Here is a 23,973-nt window from a genome sequence, read left to right on the forward strand (position 1 = left end):
TCTGTAACTCCCTGCACATTACAATACCATAACTGAAAACTGCAGGCAACCATGGCACATCATGCAGTAATTAAAGCTCTGTTCCATTCCTGCCTATCTGTAGGCTACATCGGTGCAGTGTTTTATTGGATTAGGGGACACAGTAATTATGTGCAGATAGCAGCATCCATTCTTCACCCGGGCTAAAGGCTCTATGAAATATGAAGTGTCTGATGGTGACTCAGACCAGAGAAATTGCAAAGAATCCTGTAGGGAAATCAGTGATATAGCTCCTCTCTCTCTCCCTCCCTCCCCGTCTCTCAGCCCACTGGTCCTTATTCCAGTCTGTTATTCCCAAATTGACTTCCTTGTTATCACAGATGGCATCTTGCAAAATCGGATGATTAAAAAATCCAAGTCTCCTGAACTAACACTATTCTGTAAGATTATAATTTTGATCTGTGTGGTCTTTGATCTGTGTGGGCCTTAAGCTTGTGTCTTCATTCTTCAAGTGTTTACAACAAAACATTTCCCTTCCTATTTCTTTACCACAACCACCTTGTTAACATTCATAGATCCTCAACACTGATTGCAGACCAGGCAAAAGCACACGGCACAATGTAAGATGAGTCACATCTCCCGTACAGATCTGTAGTTTACGTCTAGAAAAGCTATTGTGATGACCCCGCCATTCACCAGTGCATTCACCAAGTTGCTTGAATGGACAGTTTATAGAAGAGGTTCTTTGAAGAAGAAGATAAAATCAAAGATAAAAAGATAAAACATCTAAAGTAAATATCACAAAGCTAAATTTCCATTTTAAAAGACTGGCAGATAGTGGAGTGGCAGAGAGCTTTAAGCAGCGTAAGGAGGACTGCTAGAAAATAGAGGAACCGACAGATTTACGCTACTGAAGATTTACACGATAGAGTTAGACTCCGAATCAAACAATTTTGTCTGAAATGTACCAAAATTTGAGGATTTGCAGCTGTTTTCTCTGTGGTAGTTGTGCCCACTGCCCTGAGAGTCTCGTTAGTCCAGACAGAGCCAGCGTTCGCAGGAATGGCTTTAGACTGTAGATCCATAACAGATGGGATATGACTGAGACACAAGGTAAACAAAGCCAGGATCTTTCTCTCATTTTCACTCAAGTTTTGAGTGTCATAACAAAGATGTATTTGGCAAGATTTAACAAGAAACTCATCAAAATGTTCTCTTCAATATGTGAAAACAAGGCTCTCTGCTTTCCGAGCAAGGAGTAGGTAAGTAAATATTATCATATTTGTATATTAGTTTCTCATTAAGCTGATAAGGATGTTTTCTAATACGGAAGGTCCTGTTTATTGTTAAGAAAAGTATCCTTAATCTGTTTCCGCAGTTTTATCAAACAGCCTACTGAAACATAAATTCCCTTTACAAAGTATAGATGAGAATATGTGAGAGACAGAGTACTTGGTATCAGATATTTATTTGGTATTCAATAATAGCACATTTCAACCAGCAAAATATTTACATGCCATTTACATCACAGAATGAATGTGTAGTGTGTGCATCTGATGACTTACTGCAGCATTTCCATTATGGAAAGTAGGAATTATGAGGTGCTACTAGGTTTTTTAATTACATGTGTGAGCATGCACTCACCTGCGGTGTGCATTATTACTCGATGATAGAAAGTACAGATCAGTATAAACATCCACATTATTTTGATCTTCATCTCACCCACAGCAATTGATGACAAACCAACACACGAGAAATTACAGAGATTATTTAATCTAGATATATAAAATATTCGTGTTGCACAATCAGCATTATACTGTAAACATCTGACCCTAGAGAAGACCCATCAATTATTACTTAGACATGTTAATGCACTATAAAAACTCTGCAAAGTCCGATTTACCATTCAAACAACCACATCATGTAAGACAATAAAACAAAAAAGTACACCAGCTATTTCACATTTGGCCTCAAACTGGAGATCAATTCCCAGAGGGGCTTAGCATGAAAGATGGGAGTCTATGGGAGTCATTTGCATATTTACACATAGGAACTAGGTGAAGTGATGCCTAAAATAGGACTTCTATTGTGCTTGACATTTTGTATGAACACTGGCTGATTAAAACCTCTCCAATGACCTCCTTTACCTGTAAGCAGAGAACACGGTTAATCCGAGGCATGAGGGCTGAGGGCATCTGTGGTAGGCTACTACATTTTGCCATAATCTGAACAAACAGCAATTCTTTCTTGTAACTTTGCTGTCTAAACTGTCAACACATCTATGCTTGACCAATGGTGTGCTCAGTTTAGAATCTCCCTTTAGACTGCTGTCCATCCCTGGCTGTGGATATTCCAGACAGTTGGAATATTCAAATGATTTTCTCAAAAGCTGTAAAAGGCAGCTATAATATTCCCTTATCATGTTTTATTCCCTTTCTGTATCTTCACCTGCACTTACAGTTCACAGGCCAGACGATCACCCTGATTTGGAAATGTCTGTAGCAATGTACCTATTTCAGACTCACACAGCCTGACAATGTCAATGTGTGTACAACAGTCTCACAGTATGGAATGAGTGCCATCCTGCTGGGAGAAAGAAGATGTGTGAACCACAACTTCTGTGGGCGACTTCTCCGACCACATGCTCCTTCACGCTGTCACGTGAGCCGGGGCTGGCCTTGATCAGATGGCTAAGGGGTCTTCAGGGCAAGCGCTAGCTCGCCGCGTGGTCGGACTGCCTTTGGTCATCATGGTGATTTGGGTGCTGAAGTTGTTCCCATTACTGGCTTGAGATGGCTGCTGGTACTTGGTGTCGTTTTCCAGAAACCTTTGCAGGTGCCACCTCCTCCATTTGCGTTTGATCTCCGACTGCACCTGTGATGGGGAGAGAGACCATTAGGGGGGAGTGATGGGCGGTCATGGGGAGAGAGACCAGTAGGGGGGAGTGATGGGCGGTCATGGGGAGAGAGACCAGTAGGGGGGAGTGATGGGCGGTCATGGGGAGAGAGACCAGTAGGGGGGAGTGATGGGCGGTCATGGGGAGAGAGACCAGTAGGGGGGAGTGATGGGCGGTCATGGGGAGAGAGACCAATAGGGGGGAGTGATGGGCGGTCATGGGGAGAGAGACCAGTAGGGGGGAGTGATGGGCGGTCATGGGAAGAGAGAGGAGAACCACCAAGGACTGCGGAGCGTCAAGCAAGGATTATGTGTCATTAAATGAAACAGACTTTTAAATCATCAGTGTTAGAATAAGATCAAGGTGAATTTGTGTTACCTCTCCATTTAGAAAACAGTACAGGACAGCCACCCCAAAACCCTGAGATGAAAAGAGACAGTGAATTATATAATACATTTAATACATACAACTAAACTTCAGCATCATTGTAATCACATAGAAATACAATTTATGTCACAGCAGTCATTCTATATTCTCAAATGTACAATTTCGTAAATGGGCTTTGGACCATAAATAGACCATCTCCCTGACAAGAAAGTGATCCATATCAAGGGGTTTGTGAAACTAATAAATGCGAGGGACCAAGCCACAAGTGCACCATCTTAGAGATCCAGACAAAAACCATCAATAGCGATAGAGAGTATGGTCATTTAGCATATACAGTATATTTAGCACATATCTAGCAATGAATGGAAACATCTACACAAAGATCCTATATTTATGGTCTGTGCAAAGGTAGAGAAATATTGTCAGCAACAGTGGACAGTAGCTACATTATACAAAACATGGAAACAGTTCCATATGTATGAATGGCTTTTAGTGCAGTTCCAGATTATTTCTGTATTTGCATTTTTAGCAAATAATGGAAACATAGGAATGTTTCTTGAATGACTAAGCAACCCCCTCCATAAAGATGAATAACTGCATCACACGTGGAGGAAGGGGGTCACAAACCCCACACTGCATTTATCATACAGATGATTATGAGACGACAAGATGACATTTCAAGAATGTAGTTCACACCAGGTGGGAGTCTTTGAACCGTTTAAAGATTATTGCAATATTTTTACATGTTGGAGATGAGAGAAGTTGCTGTGTATGCTGTAGTGATTTACCTGAAATGATCCCAAGATCAAGTCAAACACTGGCCGGATAACACCGGCTAGATTCTTGGGAATGCCTACAAATACTATGTAATTGATCCCAAAGAGAGGAATCAACAGCAGTGTTGATTTAGCCAATCTCCTGCCACACATAAACCATTGGAATGACAATTAACGGTTGCAATGAAAAATGCAGAATTTAGAAAGAGAGAAACATAAAACAAGCAAAAATGCCTTCAACGCTAACAATATCATATTAGAGGCATCGCTAACCTTACAATAACTTAAACTGAATCATAAAAAAAGAAAAAGGCAGTGCAGAAAAACACCCAAATGTGAAAACGCACGAGTATTGGTGTGACTCATGTCTCCCGATATCTCTGCAGTTGATCTTCTGCCGAAGTATTCGGATGATACAGATGAAGAGAATGAAGTTGACCTGTATGAAACAGACACACACACACACACACACACACACACACACACACACACACACACACACACACACATTACACACACACACACACACACACATACACACAACACACCGTATGAAAATGTCAGTTTCTCACTTACTCAGTGGGCTGCATGGCACATGTCAAACCCCAGCTTTGAATGATACATTACCGATATAGCCAACAGGATGGGTACTTTGATGATCAGAAAGAGATGGTCATCATCATCAATCAAATCCCAGCATCTATAACACATGAGTTTAGTTTCATTAATGAATTAGCATGTTGCTCTTCATGAGAATACAGTACATTGGATTGAATTGGATCTACTCTATTTAAATTGGATCTGCTCTCTTTAAACTGGATGCTGTGCTCTTAAAACTGGATTCTGTACTCTTTAAATTGGATTCTGTACTCTTTAAATTGGATTCTGTACTATTTTGCATTCTGAATGCATGTAATGCATACAATGTACACTGAATTTTAACACTAACATTTTTGACACATCTTGAATTGAAGGATGACCAATTTTTTAAGAAATACAGTTACATATTCCTATATATAGAGTATGATTACTGACAGTCATTGATGCCAGAAATCATGAAGACGATCGTGACATCATGATACAATTCTGTATAGAATTCTACGGTAGAAAGCACCCTGAAGGTGTCCTGCACTCTTAAAATAGCCTGGTGCCGACCTCCAAAGGCATTCATCGTCCATCACGGCGCAGAGAATACAGCCTTGAAACTGGCTGAAATGGCATTTACTGTACAGTGTCACCTCAATCACAGCCAATGACTGTGTTTATGGGGAGAGACATGGCCATGGTCATAGCAAGTGCATCAAAATCAAGGGATCTTAAGATCCCCCCCCACCGAATCTCTGACAAGTGCTCTACGCCCCCTGAGTCTAAGTGTTGTTTTCATTTTTCTTACCCCTTTTCTCTCTAGAGACACACAGATTCAAGTGAGACACTAAAATGTTGGGTTGCCATGGAGCTATCTTTGCTCAAATTCAATTTAGCAACACAAGAGCACACTATTCCTGTAGCGCAAATTGTGTTTCCCCAATGAAAGACGTCAAGGCCAACCTACCCAACATCATTCAGGTAAACCTTTGTGATGCTCCACGCTGTGATGAAGAGCGCGGGAACTCCTGTTCGCGGCCGAGTGAGTAGAAAGAGAAACACAGGTATATTTCAGCAATGGGGAATTATGCACACCTATAATACCATGGGGGGGAACAATACACTCAGAGGACAACACTGGCAGCCCAGTCAAATGGGGTTGACGGGTGCTCAACCATGAAATGGAAAATTACAAAAGTGATATGCTACCAACTCAGTCACAACAAGTGTTTCAGCGCTATTACCTCTAAGAGTGTCTTAAGCTATTTTCATTCAACCATTTCCCTGGTACATTGTGATTTAAAATGTACGCCACCTACCCCAGCCAATGAGAATGTACCACCAGAAATATTTTCTCTCTGAGAAGAATGACACTGCTAGAAGGGCGTGAAGATACAGTCCTTCCACCAGTAGCCAAAAGTAGCTGGCCATGACTCCATACTGGAAGAACGCCATCGCAGTCTTACACCCCACCTGTTACAGACAACACCAGTCAGAGATCAAGGACATATAGCAGCATGAACATATGCATACAGCATGAACATACATTAGTATGTTTGCCACATGTTAACAGATTGGAGGGAAGTAGAGTATCTATGAACGGAGGAATATAAGATCTAAAAAAAAATCTATGTTTGACTGATAACTAAAGCTGTGGTTTGGGAGTATCTTTTAGTTTCTTGAAAATAGTTATAGTTTTTTTTATATAGTTTTGGTATAAACAGAGAGTCAAAACATTTCCCAAAACAATTCCCAACATTTCTGACACCTGGTACTGAGCAACAATCTATACTCCTTTGGGAATTGAGTCTATGAGCATTTATCCACACTGCGATTTGCTACATTTTTTATATCAATTCATTTCAATGTTTCTTCCAAAAAGGCATATTATTTGGATCCATAATATCAGACTATTTACATACTATCTACAAACAGACATCACCAAATGCTCAGCAGTTATTACAGAATAAATCAATGGCTTCATATGTTAACCTTACAAAGGCAATGTGAGTAGAAGGGAATTCCCTGCCTTTCATTCCTGTTAAAACAAATGCTGGAATAAGATGCCGCGTCTGAACATGGAGCCAGACTGATATGTATGTTGATGTAAGGTAAAGCAGCTGAAGTACTTGACCATCAGCAGACTGGACACTTATCAGCAGCTGTGGCTAAGCTGTTTACACCGTTAACCAGGCATCATTTACAGGAACGTCTAAACACGATCCAAACAACAACAACTCTGAGTTCTCTGTGAGTTCTGACATGAAGCGGAACGTATAGATTTAAATGTTATAGGGCGGTTTTCAGAGGTCAGCACTTCACAAACTCAGTTCCATTGCTCAATATTCTTAAGTGTTTAACAAACACCACAACTCCCTGTATCCGGATGTGTGTGTGTGTGTGTGTGTGTGTGTGTGTGTGTGTGTGTGTGTGTGTGTGTGTGTGTGTGTGTGTGTGTGTGTGTGTGTGTGTGTGTGTGTGTGTGTGCATACGTGTGTGTGTTTCATTAGCAAGCCTTTCTTTAAAGAGATTGATGACTCGACAAACACAGCTACACCCTCCAACACAGCTGCCGCGAAGGAGCACTTGAACATGTTCCATGTATACAGTTAAGTTGGGAACAGAACACTGAAGGTGTGCTTGTCAGATGCACTGATTAAGAGTGCTCTTTGTAACAGATATAATTCTGACAGACAGACATAGAGAGAGAGACAGACTGACAGACAGACATACAGACAGACAGACAGAGAGAGACAGACAGACAGACAGACAGACAGACAGACAGACAGACAGACAGACAGACAGACAGACAGACAGACAGACAGACAGACAGAAGTTGCTGTTGATTAGTCAAAGGTATAGTTTTAGGACAAGAACTGGTCTGATATCACTGACTTGTTCATAATAGAAACAACAAACAAAATCTGATGTATGAAAGGACTCTTGATTCTCGTCTAAAGAGGCAGTCTATGAGTGAACTGCACAGGTGTGTGTGTGTGTGTGTGTGTGTGTGTGTGTGTGTGTGTGTGTGTGTGTGTGTGTGTGTGTGTGTGTGTGTGTGTGTGTGTGTGTGTGTGTGTGTGTGTGTGTGTGTCTGTTAGACTCACTTACTGATTCAGAGTGGCACTCCTCGTCATCAAACAGAACCATATCCTTAGCAAGCACTACGACTGCCTTCAGGATGAAGGACATGAACAGGTGGATGTGGATGTAGTTTCTTGTGCAATGCAGTTTCCTGAGGAAACAATGAGAATTGGGGAATTCAACAGCAGTTTCGACTGAAACATGGGTAACACTAAATTACATTTATCCTGAGATGCACTCCCTTTGATGGATTTGCCCCTCTTAGTGCCGTCTAGTCTTAATAGAATCCTTGGTTTGAGGTGAGCATTCTGAGGATTGACTGGAATGGAATGTCCCAGTTTTTCCCCGCCTCCAACGTGATTTGGTCAGATCTCTTAATCTGGCTAAAATCCTGTTTTTCCAGTTTCCTGCTGGCTCACCGAGAGCCCTTCCCTGCACATGACACTCACCCTGGACTTGCACTTGCACCAGTTTACTGACCACAGTTTGTGTGTTTCTGATTCCACATCTAACTGCATCAACATCAGATTAATGAAAGGTGCCCTTGTCATTTGGGTGCTTTAATTCCAAATCTCTGAGACACTTATCCACCTTTCATCACTGACCAAGGGACTGAACTATGGATATGCTCGGTGGGGGATCAAATGCAATTTACACAGATCACAGACATCCAAGAGTTGCTTCCATTCCTCTTGTCATGTGATGTAGCCAGTGAACAAGTTCGGTTTAAGACCAGCCAAGTAATGTGCGAGTGATTCGTGCGGTCCGATCTCCGCTGAACATGACACAACTATTCTGGTGTTAGAGAAGCATGTCTAAACACAGGCTGCTCGGTGCATCCCGTCTCCAAGGTCAGAAGTCTGGGCCCTCACTGGGCCCTGTCACTGCAGGACTGTGCGATGTAAACATCACTCCCTTTATTTACTAAGACCCACACACACACACAAACAGACACATTTAACACAGAGACACATCATCACACACAAACGCCCACGCACTCACACTTATAAACTGCAAGAGAGAGCGAGAGAGAGAGAGAGATGGAGATCGAGAGAGTGAGAGAGATATATAGTGGTTACTGTGTAATAGTGTGTGTAATGTTTTCAAAGCTATCAGAGGAAGCTACTTAAGGCATGATTAACAGCACAGGGGTAAGCCATCATGCCCCTCCAGCTGCCGGGTGATGTCAGGGAGGAGGGTAACCCTGTGAGGTGCAGTCCACTAACAGGTTGACTTCCCAAACAGCCATCTTCTCTCTCTCAGGCCACAGTGCACTTGTGTTGACTTCCCAAACAGCCATCTTCTCTCTCTCAGGCCACAGTGAGCTTGTGTTGACTTCATAAACAGCCATCTTCTCTCTCTCAGGCCACAGTGAGCTTGTGTTGACTTCCCAAACAGCCATCTTCTCTCTCTCAGGCCACAGTGCACTTGTGGGGTGATTCAACATTAGATGAGTCATTATGATAAGGGGCCTGTTCTGACAGATGAAAGGGCTTCGCAAAGAGCTTTCTTCAACCTCATACTAGGTATGTGTTTTCTATTATTGTAACATCCCTTTATAATAACATCACTTTATCTGGTTTAAGAACGTCTTACCTAAAGATGCACAGTATGACTATGGCCACGGTGATTGATATTAGAGAGACTACGTGACCGACGGTATAGCCAATCCTCACTGACCAGTAGAAATTGCCCTGTAAGATATAAACAGTCATCATTCGCAGTAAGGCTGACAAAGCCCATAGTTCAGCACCAAGATATAGAGTTGCCATGGAGATGGCCGGGAATGAACGGACACAATGTACCGGGGATTTCTTAAATCATCAATAACATTTTCAAAACAACGAAAGTGTATTTCTCGAAACAATTCATACAAACAGTACCACACAATGTATTACAATAACTTTCTCAAAGTCCTTAGTTTATGTCTCAACATTAAATATTTATGACAGTGAACATGTCAGTACCATCAGAAGAGAAAGTCTGTGTGTCATTGTTTATGAACAAGACAGTCAAAAGGCTATGAAGGGTGAAGGGATCACAAATGAATTGATAAAACTTGAGGTGATGAAAAAGCATGTGAATTGAAAAACAGGGGGAAACTGTGAATTGATTTGATAAACTCCTGTCTGCCATTCATCACTCACAATATCCAACTGACATTTTCTTATCACTATCAGTTTATCACTTGTTTTTCAATTCACCTCCATTTTTACTCCTCTGTTCACATGCATCTTCATCACCTCAATTTTTTATCAGCTAATTTATGGTACGTTCACCCTTCATAAAATTACACAGTAATCTGGCATGCTGTCCCTTACAAACCCCCCTCACAGTAGGGATGAGATCACTAGATGATTCTGACATGTTGTATATTGTATACTGTATATTTCCCTCATGCTGGCCTGACACATCCACTCTGGTTCAGTGATCTAAGACTAGACACATTCAATAAAGCCTTATCATATAAAAGAAGGTTCTAAAGACAAGTAATTTATCAAATTAGCAAACATTTAAAATATATAATATATGGTGTCACTGAAACTGATGAAATATATACTCGACAAACAATGATAAATGGTTTAACCATTTTGCATGTTATGTCTTACACAATGAATACATGCCTAAATGTTTTGGGGGATATACTGTAACTAGTCAACAGAAGTTGCATAATACATTTTGATCAATATGACACATGCAACTGATAATGCAGATAACTGCAAACAATAGCACAAACCCATTTGCATGAGCGTACCAAAGCATTTGCATTTTTCTCAAAACAATGAGAAATTGCTGCTATCATGTGTACAAGTGACTTGATGCTATGGAGGTTGAACAAATAGCTTTGAATTTAAAGTCTGATCTGAGAACTGTAGTAAAGCGACAAATACTCTTAATGGCCGGACTCACCACGTCATCACCAATGGTAATGTTGGGGTTGTAACCACAGTTCAGAGCAACAGCCATGTGGTTGATCTCTATCCATCCCACTGATGTGCAGCTCTTTGATATATTACCTGGGGGCAAGAGGAAAAGATAAAGCTATTACTTCCAGCAATACATGACAGAAATGCAGGACCAGTCTGCAGCGAGGAAGGACAGCGTGTTCCCCTTAGATCACACAAGATGTGAAGGACACATTTAAGGATGTGGAAAATAAATTGCTGAACTGAAGTTAACTGTTCTCTACAAATTACTGATTGCAACACCTGTGGAAATGTGCAGTGATTTAACATTGGCTTTCAATCTAATACATTTGTAGATGCCAACTTAGAGAGAGGCATATACCTCTTCATCTCTTCATATATCAACCAGGAAGTGTCCATTATCTAGGGTTGGGCCATTCACAACACATGCAAATGCCCCTTGCTGAAAGTAAGAGAATTGCACTTTGACCTTTGACACAACCGACCCACTGTGCCAGGTCTTTCAGTACTCATCACCATTTGTTAGTCACAAAATATGAATTTAAATCTTCCGTCATGAACGTACAATCCCTCTTTTTCCATTGACCCCTGTTCTGTAACTGGAACAGGTCCCATTTTCAAAATCGTACCACAAAAAAGCCAGGTGCCGTGAGATTCTGCTGACCATATGCCATTTTATTTGTCTTCAGACGTTTTATGTAGAACAGAGCACATTTCATGATCACACAAAACTATCATATGCGATTACACATTGTAAAAAATCATATTTGAATGTTCTATGTACAACTCTTGGCATCAATCTGTTTTTAAATAAGCATAACATTTACATAAGGGATACTTAACAACATTTGACCTTTCAACATGGCTGAAATATTTTGCATACACAAACAAAATGCAAATAATACCCAGCTGTGGTATTTTTCAGGAAACAGACACCATGTCCTGACAGAGCAGGTTGTTGCATTTGTTCAAAATGTTGCACGACCAATGACCTCATTTTCATCCACTTTCAACTGATCATAACAACCATGCAACAGGGACAGTATAAAAAAAGGGTATGCATGACAAACAAAGGGACAACTACAGAGGACACAAGTCTATGGGTTGGTTCTCAGGAGGTTACGTAAGTTTCTTCGACTTTAAGACTATTTGTTTGAAACACAGTAATGAGTTTCCCGCAGGGCCAATGTCACCAAATCTCAACGGACCTCCATAAATCATTAGATAGTACAATTAGAGAGATTGGAAATGAATAAAATATCAGTAAGTGTGTCCCATGACAGGGTTGTTCTCATTAGGAAAGCATGTTGCTTCCTTAGAGAACTTAACCGCATAGTGGTTTTAGCCCTCGATAAGATCTTGTTCTTGCATCCCTCATAAGAAAAAAATCCTTTAGGCTTTGTTTCTTTCCAGCTCTTTATTTGTTCATAACTAAATATAAGCCTCCTCATAATTCCTATCTGATGGTACCAGTTTTCTTTCTGCCTTTATGCAAAGACATTGTGACTATTTCCAACATACAGATTTCTATTGAGAGACAGAGGGATTCTACCAAAGGACTCCTTAGTCTTTTTAATGAAATAAAACTATACAAAACAGGAGGGCGAGTAACGGAAATAAAATGTGTTTTAGTCAAGTCAGTAACAGGTAGAAATAAAAAATATTCCTGTTATCCAAGGATTTAGGATGACTGTATGTTCAACATATCTGATATTACAGCAAAATGACAAGAATAAATCCCTTAATCTTGATCAGTGACTACAGGCTTTGAGTTCCTAATAAACACGCTCTCGCTCAAAATCAACCTCAATCCATTCATCCAGATCTTGGACTGGCATATGTCAGAGACAATTGTGTGGATAATCTCAGACCGAGGAGGCTAAAATGGGTGAGGTAATCTGCTGCTGTTTCAGTCCACACCGCAGACAGATTTGTTTGGAATGAAGGCCTGTCAAAAGAATGCTTTTATCATCCCAAGAAACAAGAGGAGGAGGATTTTCGACGTCATGCGCAACGCTGCTGCGTGTTTGACGGGAGCTAATCAGCCAGCATGCTGTTGTTGCAGCGTGGCCTTTGAAGAGGCCTCATCACAACATCGCAAAGCATGCTGGGCTGTGGACCTGGATGAGGACTTATCACACGAATGTGTGTGTGTTTGTGTGTGCGCGCGCGTGTGTCTGTGTGTGTGTGTGTGTGTGTGTGAAAGCGAGAGACAGAGAGAAAGAAAGAAAGAGAGAGAATGAGTGTGTTTGTGTGTATGTGTGTATGATAGAGAGTGATAGAAAGAGAGAGAGACAGAAAAAGAGAGAGAGAGAGAGAGAGAGAGAAAGAGAGTATGTGAGTGTGTGAATGAACGTTGGTCCCAACTAACACAGTTATAGCCATGCTTTTTTACCAACACAGTCATAGCCATGCTTTTTTACCAACACAGTCATAGCCATGCTTTGTTACAGTCATAGCCATGCTTTTTTACCAACACAGTCATAGCCATGCTTTGTTACAGTCATAGCCATGCTTTTTTACAGTCATAGCCATGCTTTTTTACTAACAGTCATAGCCATGCTTTTTTACAGTCATAGCCATGCTTTTTTACCAACAGTCATAGCCATGCTTTTTTACCAACACAGTCATAGCCATGCTTTTTTACTAACAGTCATAGCCATGCTTTTTTACAGTCATAGCCATGCTTTTTTACTAACAGTCATAGCCATGCTTTTTTACAGTCATAGCCATGCTTTTTTACCAACAGTCATAGCCATGCTTTTTTACCAACACAGTCATAGCCAGGCTTTTTTACCAACACAGTCATAGCCATGCTTTTTTACTAATAGTCATAGCCATGCTTTTTTACTAACAGTCATAGCCATGCTTTGTTACAGTCATAGTCATGCTTTTTTACTAACACATCGTCATGCATGAGATGTCTGTGCCGCACTTCTAGGTGTTTTGGTTCTATCTAAATGACTCATTCATTCTTTTATCAGCACTTTGAATGCAGAGGCGTGATGGAAACCCATGTACAATAAACCCCAGTCATAATGCTTTGGCCTTGACAACAGCATGCCAAATACAGTGTTTGACAACATGACGATGGGCAGAGATCAAACCTCATAATAACGTGCGCAAGTCAAACAAACCAGTGAAAGACTGTAAAGAAGATGGATGACCAGGAAAGTTTCCCGTAAGAGCTCCTGGGTAAGAAGTTCAAATGTGTTGGGACTTGGGAGTCTCCACCCAGGCTGGATTTATGGCAGGTCCCTGGATATGCATGGCGCCAGGTTGCGCAACACATGTTTTCTTTTCCACAGTTGTATAAAAAGGAATTACCACTCAATTTGAACTTGTGACAAGGCCCAGAATGTTCTCTGGAGTCTGTGATGACATCATGAGCTAGGGTGGATTTGGACAGAAGGGAATGATTTGGCCCTCAGCTATATCTGCAAGAGGTATATCAATTCATTCAAATAATGTTTTAGAGGCGGAAGAGGAAAATTGAGTAAAAATGTTGGTAAATACACCAAACAAACTCACATTCATAAGCTCAGCTTGAACATGGAAACCTGTCTATACTTATACTTATACTCTCAGCCAATGAATATTCAGTTCATAAAACCCAAACATCGCTCAACAACTGTTCTCAGCATTTAGTGATGGGACTAGAGGGGAAGTGTTGGTGTTGCACCTGCTGGATTGGCTTTGAAACCAGTCAGAGGAAATGCACGGTCAACGAGGCATTCAGAGTTCATGGGTGTTTTGGTTCCGTTTGAGGTTTTATTGGACGTCCTACGTCAACCCTGAGATTGACAAGAGCTCCCCCCTGTCTTGACTCCCACTGAAGCGGAGAGCTCTGTGAAATATAGCCGCTCCCCACAGCACCCACCTCTCTGTGAAATACAGCCGCTCCCCACCACCCCACAGCACCACATTCCTCCAAGAACTGAGAACTGAGAATCTGCTCCTCCATCAAAAGGCCTCAGGTAGCGCGTGCCAACAAGGGGGAAACAACCCCCTTTTACACACACACACACACACACACACACACACACACACACACACACACAAACAAATATACATACATACATGTACACACGCAGTCATATGTACCCTTGCTCATATGCATACATACACGAGCTGACCTACACACACATGGACACACACACACACACACACACACACACACACACACACACACACACACACACACACACACACACACACACACACACACACACACGAGCTGATCTACACACACATGGACACACTGTGTCTGCATCTCACTTAAGCACATCTGGATTGCATCACTGATCTCCAGAGGCTATCTTTACGGTGAACTCCTGGCCCACATGACGAAGATAAATCCAGGGCATTTCACCCCGTAGTATCTAAATCCTTCAGTCCTTGTTTTGGATCTCCTCCAAAAGCTACTCTCTCAAGGCCTGGATATTCACTACATGAAAAAGCATGGAGTCTCTGTCCAAGACTTTGAACTGACCTGGAATCAAAAAAATTATCAATAGCTTAAGCTTTTCGGCAGATTCTGATTGTGATTTACTTCCATATGTTCTTGGTAATAGATTATAATTACAAGTCTAGAGGTTTTAGATACAATTGTGGGAAATTGTGCAACATCAAATCACTACCCGATGATAAGAAACTATTCATTCAGCATTAGTTGTTCTTCACTGTTTTGACAGTGATGCAAGACTAGACTGCACTGTCAACCACATATGACCATAACAGCTTGCAGACAGGACACTCTGAAACAGCAGCGGAAAAAAAGAAGTAATCAGTTACTGGTACACCCCAAACTCCCACGATGGTTGCCATGTCTGTTCTGAGTCCCTGGCCCTTTTCCAACCAGTGGGGCCTGCCAGCCTTCTGAGTGCAGACTGAGTCAGATTAACCTCCGCAGCGCCCTCCACACTGGCAACCCCGCTGAGCAGTCGACACCCTCTAATTAACGAACAAGTTAAGGGTTTCACAACAATGTCAGGACAAACACAAACAGGCATTCTGCACATCTCAATATCCCAGCAACCTCCTCAGGTCGGAGTGAGAGTTAATGATCTGCCTGCCGAGGATGTTGGGGAAAAACACACAAAAACAGAAGTCTGCTTTTCCATGCCTGGACCCCACAGCCATTAAAGGTTCAGTCTGAGCTCCCTCTTAATTATTGCAGAGGCTTCAGAAAAGTAGTTTCACAAAACACCCCTGACCTGTTTTGAACAAAATACCACTGCCAGGCACTTATGTTATGATGTAGGTCTTCCTCACTCCTTCACTCCTCTCTCTCTCTCTGTCTCTGTCTTTCTTTCTCTCTCTCTCTCTCTCTCTCTCTCTCGCTCTCTGTGTGTGTGTGTGTGTGTGTCTTCCCCTTCCTCCTTTTAGAAGATCGAAACAAAGATGTAACCACTGAATGTAAGAAAAATAACGATGACACTGTTGCATTTTCATGTGTGCCACAGCGTTTCCGTCACTGGTCTGACTTCCTGTTTTCGACTTGAACTCCGTCTCAACTCACAAGCAACAAATGTTGATGGTCTAATGTTTGCAACCAAGCTGCACATAATGCTCGTGTGGGGAGGGAGGACACATCAACCGGGATTTCAACAATGTTTTGACAGGAAACCTTAAGAATGTGTCTCTACTTTAACGAGGATATACCCTTCCCTATGAAGACTGTGTGTGACAGACACATTCAGGTTTTTTTTTTTATTGAAATGACAACAGTTGCATCACAACATGCTTAGATGCATGTCACTTCTTAACGGAAGTCAGTCCTTCCGTCCCCCAAGGGCTTAGTTAATGTGCTAATTCAAAAGGAAAAAAATGTGTTCTCGCGTGCTCTAGTGTTCTAGAAAACTCAAAACCACACAACAAAGCAATGATTTACAACCCTCAGAATAGCTATTTGTCTGTGCTATTCCACTTTCTCACAAACCAATTAGAATTCAGTCTGAGACATCGTACACCAGTCTGAAAAAAAGACCTGTAGAAAGTGCACAGGTATGAGGCAGCCCTATTTTGTACCAGCGGATGAGACCCAACAGGACCTTCAGTGTAATTTACCTTTGTGGTGGCCAGACACGAATCTGAAGTAATCGGGGCAGGGTATGGTGACCACCTCTCCTACACGGGCGGATGGCCAACAGGCAATCATGTCCCATGAGCCCAGACAACCTGACAGGAGAAAAAACGGACATGTCAGAGGATGAGGAGAACTCATGGCACATTAAAAGTTGGCAGGGTCTGAAGGTTCTCAGTGGCTTTGAGAAGAAACACAATAGAACACATATGAGATGTGATATACCGAGAAAACTGAGTTACTGGCTCTAGAAAATGAAATGCTCTGTACTTGTTTGATCCTTGATCCTTGATCCTACCCGTGTTGTTGTTACCCGATGTAGCTTAATTGTTCTACAGACTACAGAAATAGCTTGGTTTGTCCAAACAGATCTTTTCTTGGGCCAGCTCCATTCACGCAACTGAGCACAGACCACCAACACTAAAAATGTTCACTGTTTTTCATCTCATTCGAGGCAATATGTACATTGTCGCTTTAAAAGGTTTCGTTACCACCAGAAAGAGCACATCAGAGGAGAGTACCGGGTGTCATAACAGGACAAATTGCAGGCTAAAACCTTTTGTTCTCAAACATCTTTTGATAGTCCCCAGTTCGGGGACCGAGAGGAGCCTATCTCCTTTGATGCTGTGCTCAGCACATGTCACAACAGTGAACAATCAGGCACAATACCTCAAGAGAGACCATGCAATCACAGCGCACTTAATCGCAAGCCAAACCAATCCGTGCGTCAGTGTATTCCATATTACTCCTGGGATGAGTCTACATTGTAATTGACAGGACATGGTTTCACTGGCACTGCACTGCCTGTCAGATCTCAACTCAAAGTGACTGTGGTAACTGCTTTGTCAATTATAATCCTAATCAATATTATATTTGTGTGTTCCTGAGCATGGGAATTACACACACAGTGAGATTCACCCTGACTGGGATACGCTCACACCTCTGAAGAGTTAAGGCTTCAGAGCCACATGTTCTCTTAACTGATATAAAGCATGTAACCACCATTGTTTATACTGACAACAATGAATCCTATTTCACTGCAGCTAAACGGTCAGAAATACAATCTTGAATGCAGTGCAGTAACAACATATGATTGAAATACGATTCACTAATGTGGGCAAACCCACAAACCCACAAACCTCAACAATCCATGTTTAACAGCTGGCATCGTTACAATACAAAACACTGCCACAAGTAATCATAGATTTACACTCTGTAAGATATAAATTTACATTCAGTAACTATAAAAGGACTTTCCAATTTTTGCAATCTTGTGTCTACCAGACCTGCAGAGACAAATCATTTAAACTATGTAATGTTTCACTCAAACAGTGCACTAAAAACGCCATCCCAGTGTCACCATTCCAGCAGCTTTAGTAAGTGCAGAGAGAGAAGAGAATAGCTTCCGCATTCATCATAATTATGACCGTAAATGATAGTGCATGACGAAATGGTGAGAACACAACTCATCAGCTGGCTCAAGCTCTGTATTTACCATGAAGATGTTGCTTGACTGTGAGGTACTGACGACATGAGTTTTACCATGCCACTTTAGTCTGATTACACGGGTAGTGTGGACAAGTGGACAACCTAATCTACATACCGGTGACAGTTTACTTTAATTCAGTGTCGGATGAGGCTATTTTGTGTGTGTGTGTGTGTGTGTGTGTGTGTGTGTGTGTGTGTGTGTGTGTGTGTGTTTGAATGCATAATATAACAGAGAGCAAGAGAGAGAGAGAGAGAGAGAGAGAGAAAGAGAGAGAGCATACCTGAAGTGACGTTCTCCACTTGAGACAAGCACAACTCTCTCTCCTTCTCTATGTCGATCTCAACATCACACGCCCGTACAGAGCTCAGCTGTTTTGTAATGAAAGAGAGCATGTCAGTCATCACTACTCCTCAGAATTACTATAATACCTGTAACCATCAAGGACCATGCTCACAAAGGTTACATCTATTCATCATCAACCCCATAGCTCAGAATAAAGGAGAGTTGCCAGAGTTGTTATAAAACAATGAATGTCAAGAAATATGTGATAGACTTATAGAGATATGCAACAGCTGAGGAGAAATCTCTGACAGTGAGAAGAGAAGCCAAACTTCCACTGTAGAGAAATATTTTCCCTCAAAAGCACTTTCCTACTTTCATCTAGGGGTTTTATGATGTAAGGACTTTCATGTACTTGATAAAACCCCCTTTAATCTTTTCATCCTTTTCAAAAAGGTCACCATTTTAGGAAGATATTCTGTTGGGCAGTGCAGATGTAGTTCCAAGTAGGAAAATCAGTATGATCATCATTTTATGGATGTTTCCCTTACACAACATTATCCCAGCTATAGGCAAATTGGGAATCTTTATGTTCTAATGTGAATATATGGATAACACACTCATTGCTTTGATATGATAAGATAAGATATGATATCATAAATAATTTCCCCCTATCTGCAACCAGTTCTCCTTGAAAGCAGGCTCTTCATTGCATAAGGATTGCCCACCCTTGCTTGAACTACAAAGCACTAGAGGACTATGAGATTTATCACAGCTACTTTGGCAGATGAAACGCTCACATATGATCACATAAACCAAACCTTTACTACAGGGCTATAGTTAGCTGCAGACCGGGCCCATATGGCCATAGACAACAATTCCTATAGGTTCAAGTCATTGGGCTTTTTCGCCAGGTTAAAACACCTTGATTAGATGGTACCCTTAATACTAAGGTAAATATGCATAATCTTAAAATATTGTCAAACAGGCAAACACTACTTCTGCCCATCTTTTGTTGGTAGGGGCACTGTTGTTACAGAAAATTAAATAGTTTAGTCTATATCTTGTGTAGTGATCAAGGAAACTCTGAACTCACAAATAAGAGCAAATATACTTAGAAGAAGTATTTGGACAGTTATACATACAGTGGATATTGAACACATTACAGTAGAGCAAGACGAATCACTCTTTAGTGAAGAAAACATGAACTGATCAAAGATACTTGCTTCACAGGTGGACAACACCAACCGTTGCCAAGGTATTAGTTTGGGGGAAGAATATGTATTGTCATTTTTTTTTTGCTACAAAATGTAATGCAGACATACATTGTTATGTGTATTCTATTGAACATATTCTGACATGCATGACTTGAATGAGTGTTTTTTTAGATAGCAGACAAAATCTTTAAACAGGACAGACCCCGGTGCAGTGTTTCAGCGCAAAGCAAAAGCAAGTGTGTCAGACATAACGCCGTGCAAGCGTAGGCTGGTTTCTGCGACATTTAACTTAACCATAGCAATAGCCTAGATGTAAAAAAATATATATGCCCGATTTTACCATTAATGAAGAATAGCTTTCTTTAATATAGGCCAATTTCGAAACAATTCGTTCTGATTTTATGTTTTGAAATATGTACTCAAGCCTCTTGACCTTAACAATGCATTAATTACATTGTACATTTTCATCAAAATTACCCATCAACCAATGTTACCAATCAACCTAATGTAAATAAATTGCTTTTACAATAGCTTACTCACCAGTCGCAGCGAAATCAGTAGAAAAGCCAACGTGACAGTAGTATCCATGTCCATTTGTCCACAAGACTTCGACTTCTTCCGCTTTTGTCTGTTGCCTTGCCACGTATAGTCTACTTTTGTATTTCAGTTATCAGTTTACAATAAATCCAGCACCGCGTGGGACCGTGATCTAGTCACTAGTCGTCCTGGAGCAAGTGTTAATCCTTGTGATAGCACACCCAGTGAAGTATGTTCTGAGAATGGGCTCCCGACCGCACTCAGATCAGACAGGCGCTCCGAACATAAATCTTTGGAGATGGGTTACTGTAAGCAAAAGTCGATCGGGATTTTTGTAAAAAAAAAAAAAAAAAGGTAGATGAGGATAAATTCAATTCAAGAACAGCATACATTGTAGATGATACGTGACATTTCGTAAGCAAGCGCAGTGGTGATTTTCACCGCAACAGTTTGTCTGTTGCAACCTCTAGAGTCGGCAGCTGTGAATGGCTCAGACGTTTTGTGATGTATCATCAGACGTATTTTCTAAACTAAGTTAATTTGTAAACCAGCACACCAAAACAAACACACTTGTTCCTGTCTCCTGTAGTTGAGAGAAATGCTGAAAAAAAACGTTTATCTACAGCTGCCTCCGAGTTCTATCGATGTGGAGCTTGACACAATGTCATGAAGCATCACTGAAACGCATACAGGTGTCATAATTCAATGATTAGAGGAGCAATATGATTGTGTGTATGTGCTATAGACGTATGTCGCTTCCCATGACCTTGAAAGGTTAGAAGGAATTGCCTAATTTATTGCTATTTTACGATATAGCTGTCAAAGCATGTGCTATTTGTTAATGTATGGGACTGGGGCATAGAGGGCAGGCTTGAACAGCTGCATGTCACTTGGAGATATTGTTTACCGTTCATGAACATGTTTCTCTAATTGAATGCAAACAGTGCATATTTTTAATCAGATAAGCCTTTTAATATCTTAAGTACTTTTTGTGGAGTCGACCCATATATATATGGTATTCTATCTATTGTCGCCTTATTTTGTTAAAAGCCTGTCACTCTTGTGATAAAATAGTTCTCCTCTTTTACTAGATGACAACATCCATGGTTGAATATCTTCAATACCATCAGTTTTATTATTTGCGTAAGTGAAAGGACTCAACAGATGCCTTTCAAAGGTGCCTCCAGGGAAGGCGGTACTCAGGTGATCAGGCGGAGGGAAACATGATGATTATGTTGAGCCCACAGAGAATCCTTGAGCTCCACTGCTTTTCTCTTGCAGGATCAGGAGCCATTAACTTATGTAAGCAGGGTTGGTTTCACTGAACATATGGATAAGTCTGGGCCATGCTTTTAGAGGACACATGAATATGTCTTCATCGCCATACAGTGATAGGGGGCACAGTTGGCATTTAACTCACTGAACTCATCTAAAATCTTGATATGATGAGGAGTCGTTGATCACTATAGTGGTCACTCATAGAACACTGCTAGTTTAAAATAGTACTATGCTCACATTTTTTCTACAACTATTTCAATAAGGTCAACATTGTCATAACAGTGTATGGTTTGTATTCCTAAAGACAGAAAAATAAATCTGTTTGTTTTCCATGCACTGTTGACCCCCCTGGGGACCCTGGAAATGGAGTCAGCATCCTAACTGCTGGAGCTGATAATGTGCAAATCGTTCTTGTCTGTGTTCCTCTAGTCTTCCACGCTGTACCTGTGTCAGTGCTCCCAGCTGTCTGAGCTGCTGAGGCTTAATCCAGTCCTGAAGGGCTGCTAGCCCTGGAGGGGTCCAAAACCACCATCTGCACAGAAAGTATGACAAAGTCACTGGAATTTGCTGGCAAAGACTGAATGCATTGTAATGAGTTCACATTATAGACAAAGGGTCAAACCACTGGACGTGTGTTCAATCCATACAAATCCATCCCAACAGGCTGGTGGTTGTACTGCGGAACAGAATTATAATATTTTAAGTAGCATAGTAGTCACTTAACTTCTCTCCATGACATCACCTTCCTGTCCCTCGCTTTCTATGTGCACCATACATGCATGCATACGTGCATTCTGGGACACTGGGCTGATTTTATAAACCTGTTAAATTGAGTCACATTAAGAGTTTCAGTGCCTGTACATACCGATCAAAAATAACCTAAAGATGGCTACAGGGACTGTGCAAATATGTCATGAAAATCTGCGAGTGCTTTCATATTTTCCAGACTGTAGCAGACCCCCAATGATAAAATGTTGTGTAGCCTAAATCCAGGACCTTAGCCAGTTTACAAGAGGCAGTGGCTACTTTCCCAGAGAAGTTGATTTTTTAGGACCATTTTAGTATGCACTGCAAGCTGAAGAGAGGGGTGGGTCCTAAATACTGATGCTCTACATAGCTGTACACTTCTTTTTTATGTTGCGCTGGGGAACCATCCCACAAGACCAATGAACACATTTGTAATCAGTTATGTACAGATTAAACAACCGAAAGCTGAGCCTGAAACATTCTTTGCTTTTACTTTTCTAATTGATGGTCTCCATAGCCTGTTCACTGTCTTTTGCTGCCCAGAAATATGTTAGATGAACCAAGAGGTCTTCTGGGTCTTCACTGTTTTTTTGCAAAGTGTGGATGAGAAGATGTAGCCTTATCAATCAAAGTGCTTATCCAAACATCTGTATTTAGCTATGTTTGCCACATTTATCTAACATTTACAGTGCAATTTTTTGCTCTGGAAATCTGCATTATTGCAATACCTACCACTTCAGCTGTAAATATTTTTTCTAATTACCACATGAATTTGTTTTGTTACTGTATGAAATAGTGTTTTACATTTTTAGCTATATTGTTGTTATATCCAGCTGTTTGACATTAATCATGCTTTCAACCTAGCCTATAGTACAGATATAACTATCTTAATACTACAATCTAAAAAAATTGCAGACATTGCAATGTGGATATATTATTATTTATAGTTACTATTGCATCCAAGCCAGGGGTTCCTGCAGTTTGTCATTACAATTCATCTGGCTTGGAAAGCAGTACAAACTTAAATTGCTTAATTTTTTCAGTCAAAACAAAGATGGGTCCTTTGGGAAAGCATAAATCATCTCTGTGAAGAGAGATAGCGTGACTAAGAATGTGGATAGAGACAGCATGACTAATTACCTGTCTTGCCTCCACACAAGTTTGCAGGGCCTCTTTAAACTCTATTCACATAGGTCCACTGCAGAGAACTCATGTGCAGGGGCGTGGCAGGTGGTGGTGATGGGGAAACCTTTCCTGGGTGATCCGTGTCATCAATGGGATCGACTATTTATACCTGCAGACAGAAGTAAGCTCTAGATCTGTGGATTTACTGTCTGTGTGGTTGTAGAAACATTACCTGAGTCAGCGGTAACAAATGTTCAATGTCCCAGACACATACAGTATATAGTAAGAGGATTTTATTCTGATATTGGATTCTGTCAAACCTTGGAAAAAAAGTTGGGAAAAAATGTCCCTAGATATGCATTTTTTGACCATTATCCTTCACGTTAGACTCTCTTCTCTGGCCATCAGGAAGATTCTTTAAATTCCAAGGCTGTAACTGCTGTCTTAAACTATGCTACCAATTGTTAACCACAGAGCTCACTTTATTTCCACGGCTAAATAACCCAGAGCTATTGCTGACTTACCACGCGGCTGACATGAAACATGTCTATGCTGCATATCCATAGAGGTGCTCTGTGTTTC

General features: G+C 41.1%; 1 protein-coding gene across 2 annotated transcripts; it reads right to left on the minus strand.

Annotated features, from left to right (window-relative positions):
- Positions 1-1,428: 1,428 nt before the first annotated feature.
- Positions 1,429-20,951, minus strand: vipr1a (vasoactive intestinal peptide receptor 1a). Of its 2 annotated transcripts, XM_031563130.2 has the most exons (13): positions 20,245-20,945; positions 18,489-18,576; positions 16,704-16,814; positions 10,618-10,724; positions 9,304-9,401; positions 7,735-7,858; positions 5,943-6,096; positions 5,591-5,651; positions 4,666-4,738; positions 4,386-4,477; positions 4,051-4,180; positions 3,254-3,295; positions 1,429-2,853 (listed from the first exon to the last, which is right to left on the minus strand). In XM_031563130.2, the coding sequence occupies exons 1-13, from the start codon at positions 20,296-20,298 to the stop codon at positions 2,662-2,664; spliced, it is 1,326 nt and encodes a 441-aa protein (XP_031418990.1). In that variant the 5' UTR covers positions 20,299-20,945; the 3' UTR covers positions 1,429-2,661. The 2 variants fall into 2 exon arrangements, with proteins under 2 accessions (XP_031418990.1, XP_031418991.1); XM_031563131.2 differs by lacking the exon at positions 18,489-18,576 and having other exon boundaries at positions 20,245-20,951.
- Positions 20,952-23,973: the final 3,022 nt, after the last annotated feature.

Source organism: Clupea harengus, chromosome 25, assembly GCF_900700415.2.
Source record: "Clupea harengus chromosome 25, Ch_v2.0.2, whole genome shotgun sequence".
NCBI classification, from domain to species: domain Eukaryota; kingdom Metazoa; phylum Chordata; class Actinopteri; order Clupeiformes; family Clupeidae; genus Clupea; species Clupea harengus.

Coding starts and splice junctions, on each gene's coding strand:
- vipr1a (XM_031563130.2), bottom strand. CDS start 20,298: ATGGACATGGATACTACTGTCACGTTGGCTTTTCTACTGATTTCGCTG. Junction 6,097..7,734: donor AGGAGTGCCACTCTGAATCA/GTAAGTGAGTCT, acceptor TGTCTGTAACAG/GTGGGGTGTAAGACTGCGAT. Junction 4,181..4,385: donor CATGAGTCACACCAATACTC/GTGCGTTTTCAC, acceptor TATGTGTGGCAG/GAGATTGGCTAAATCAACAC.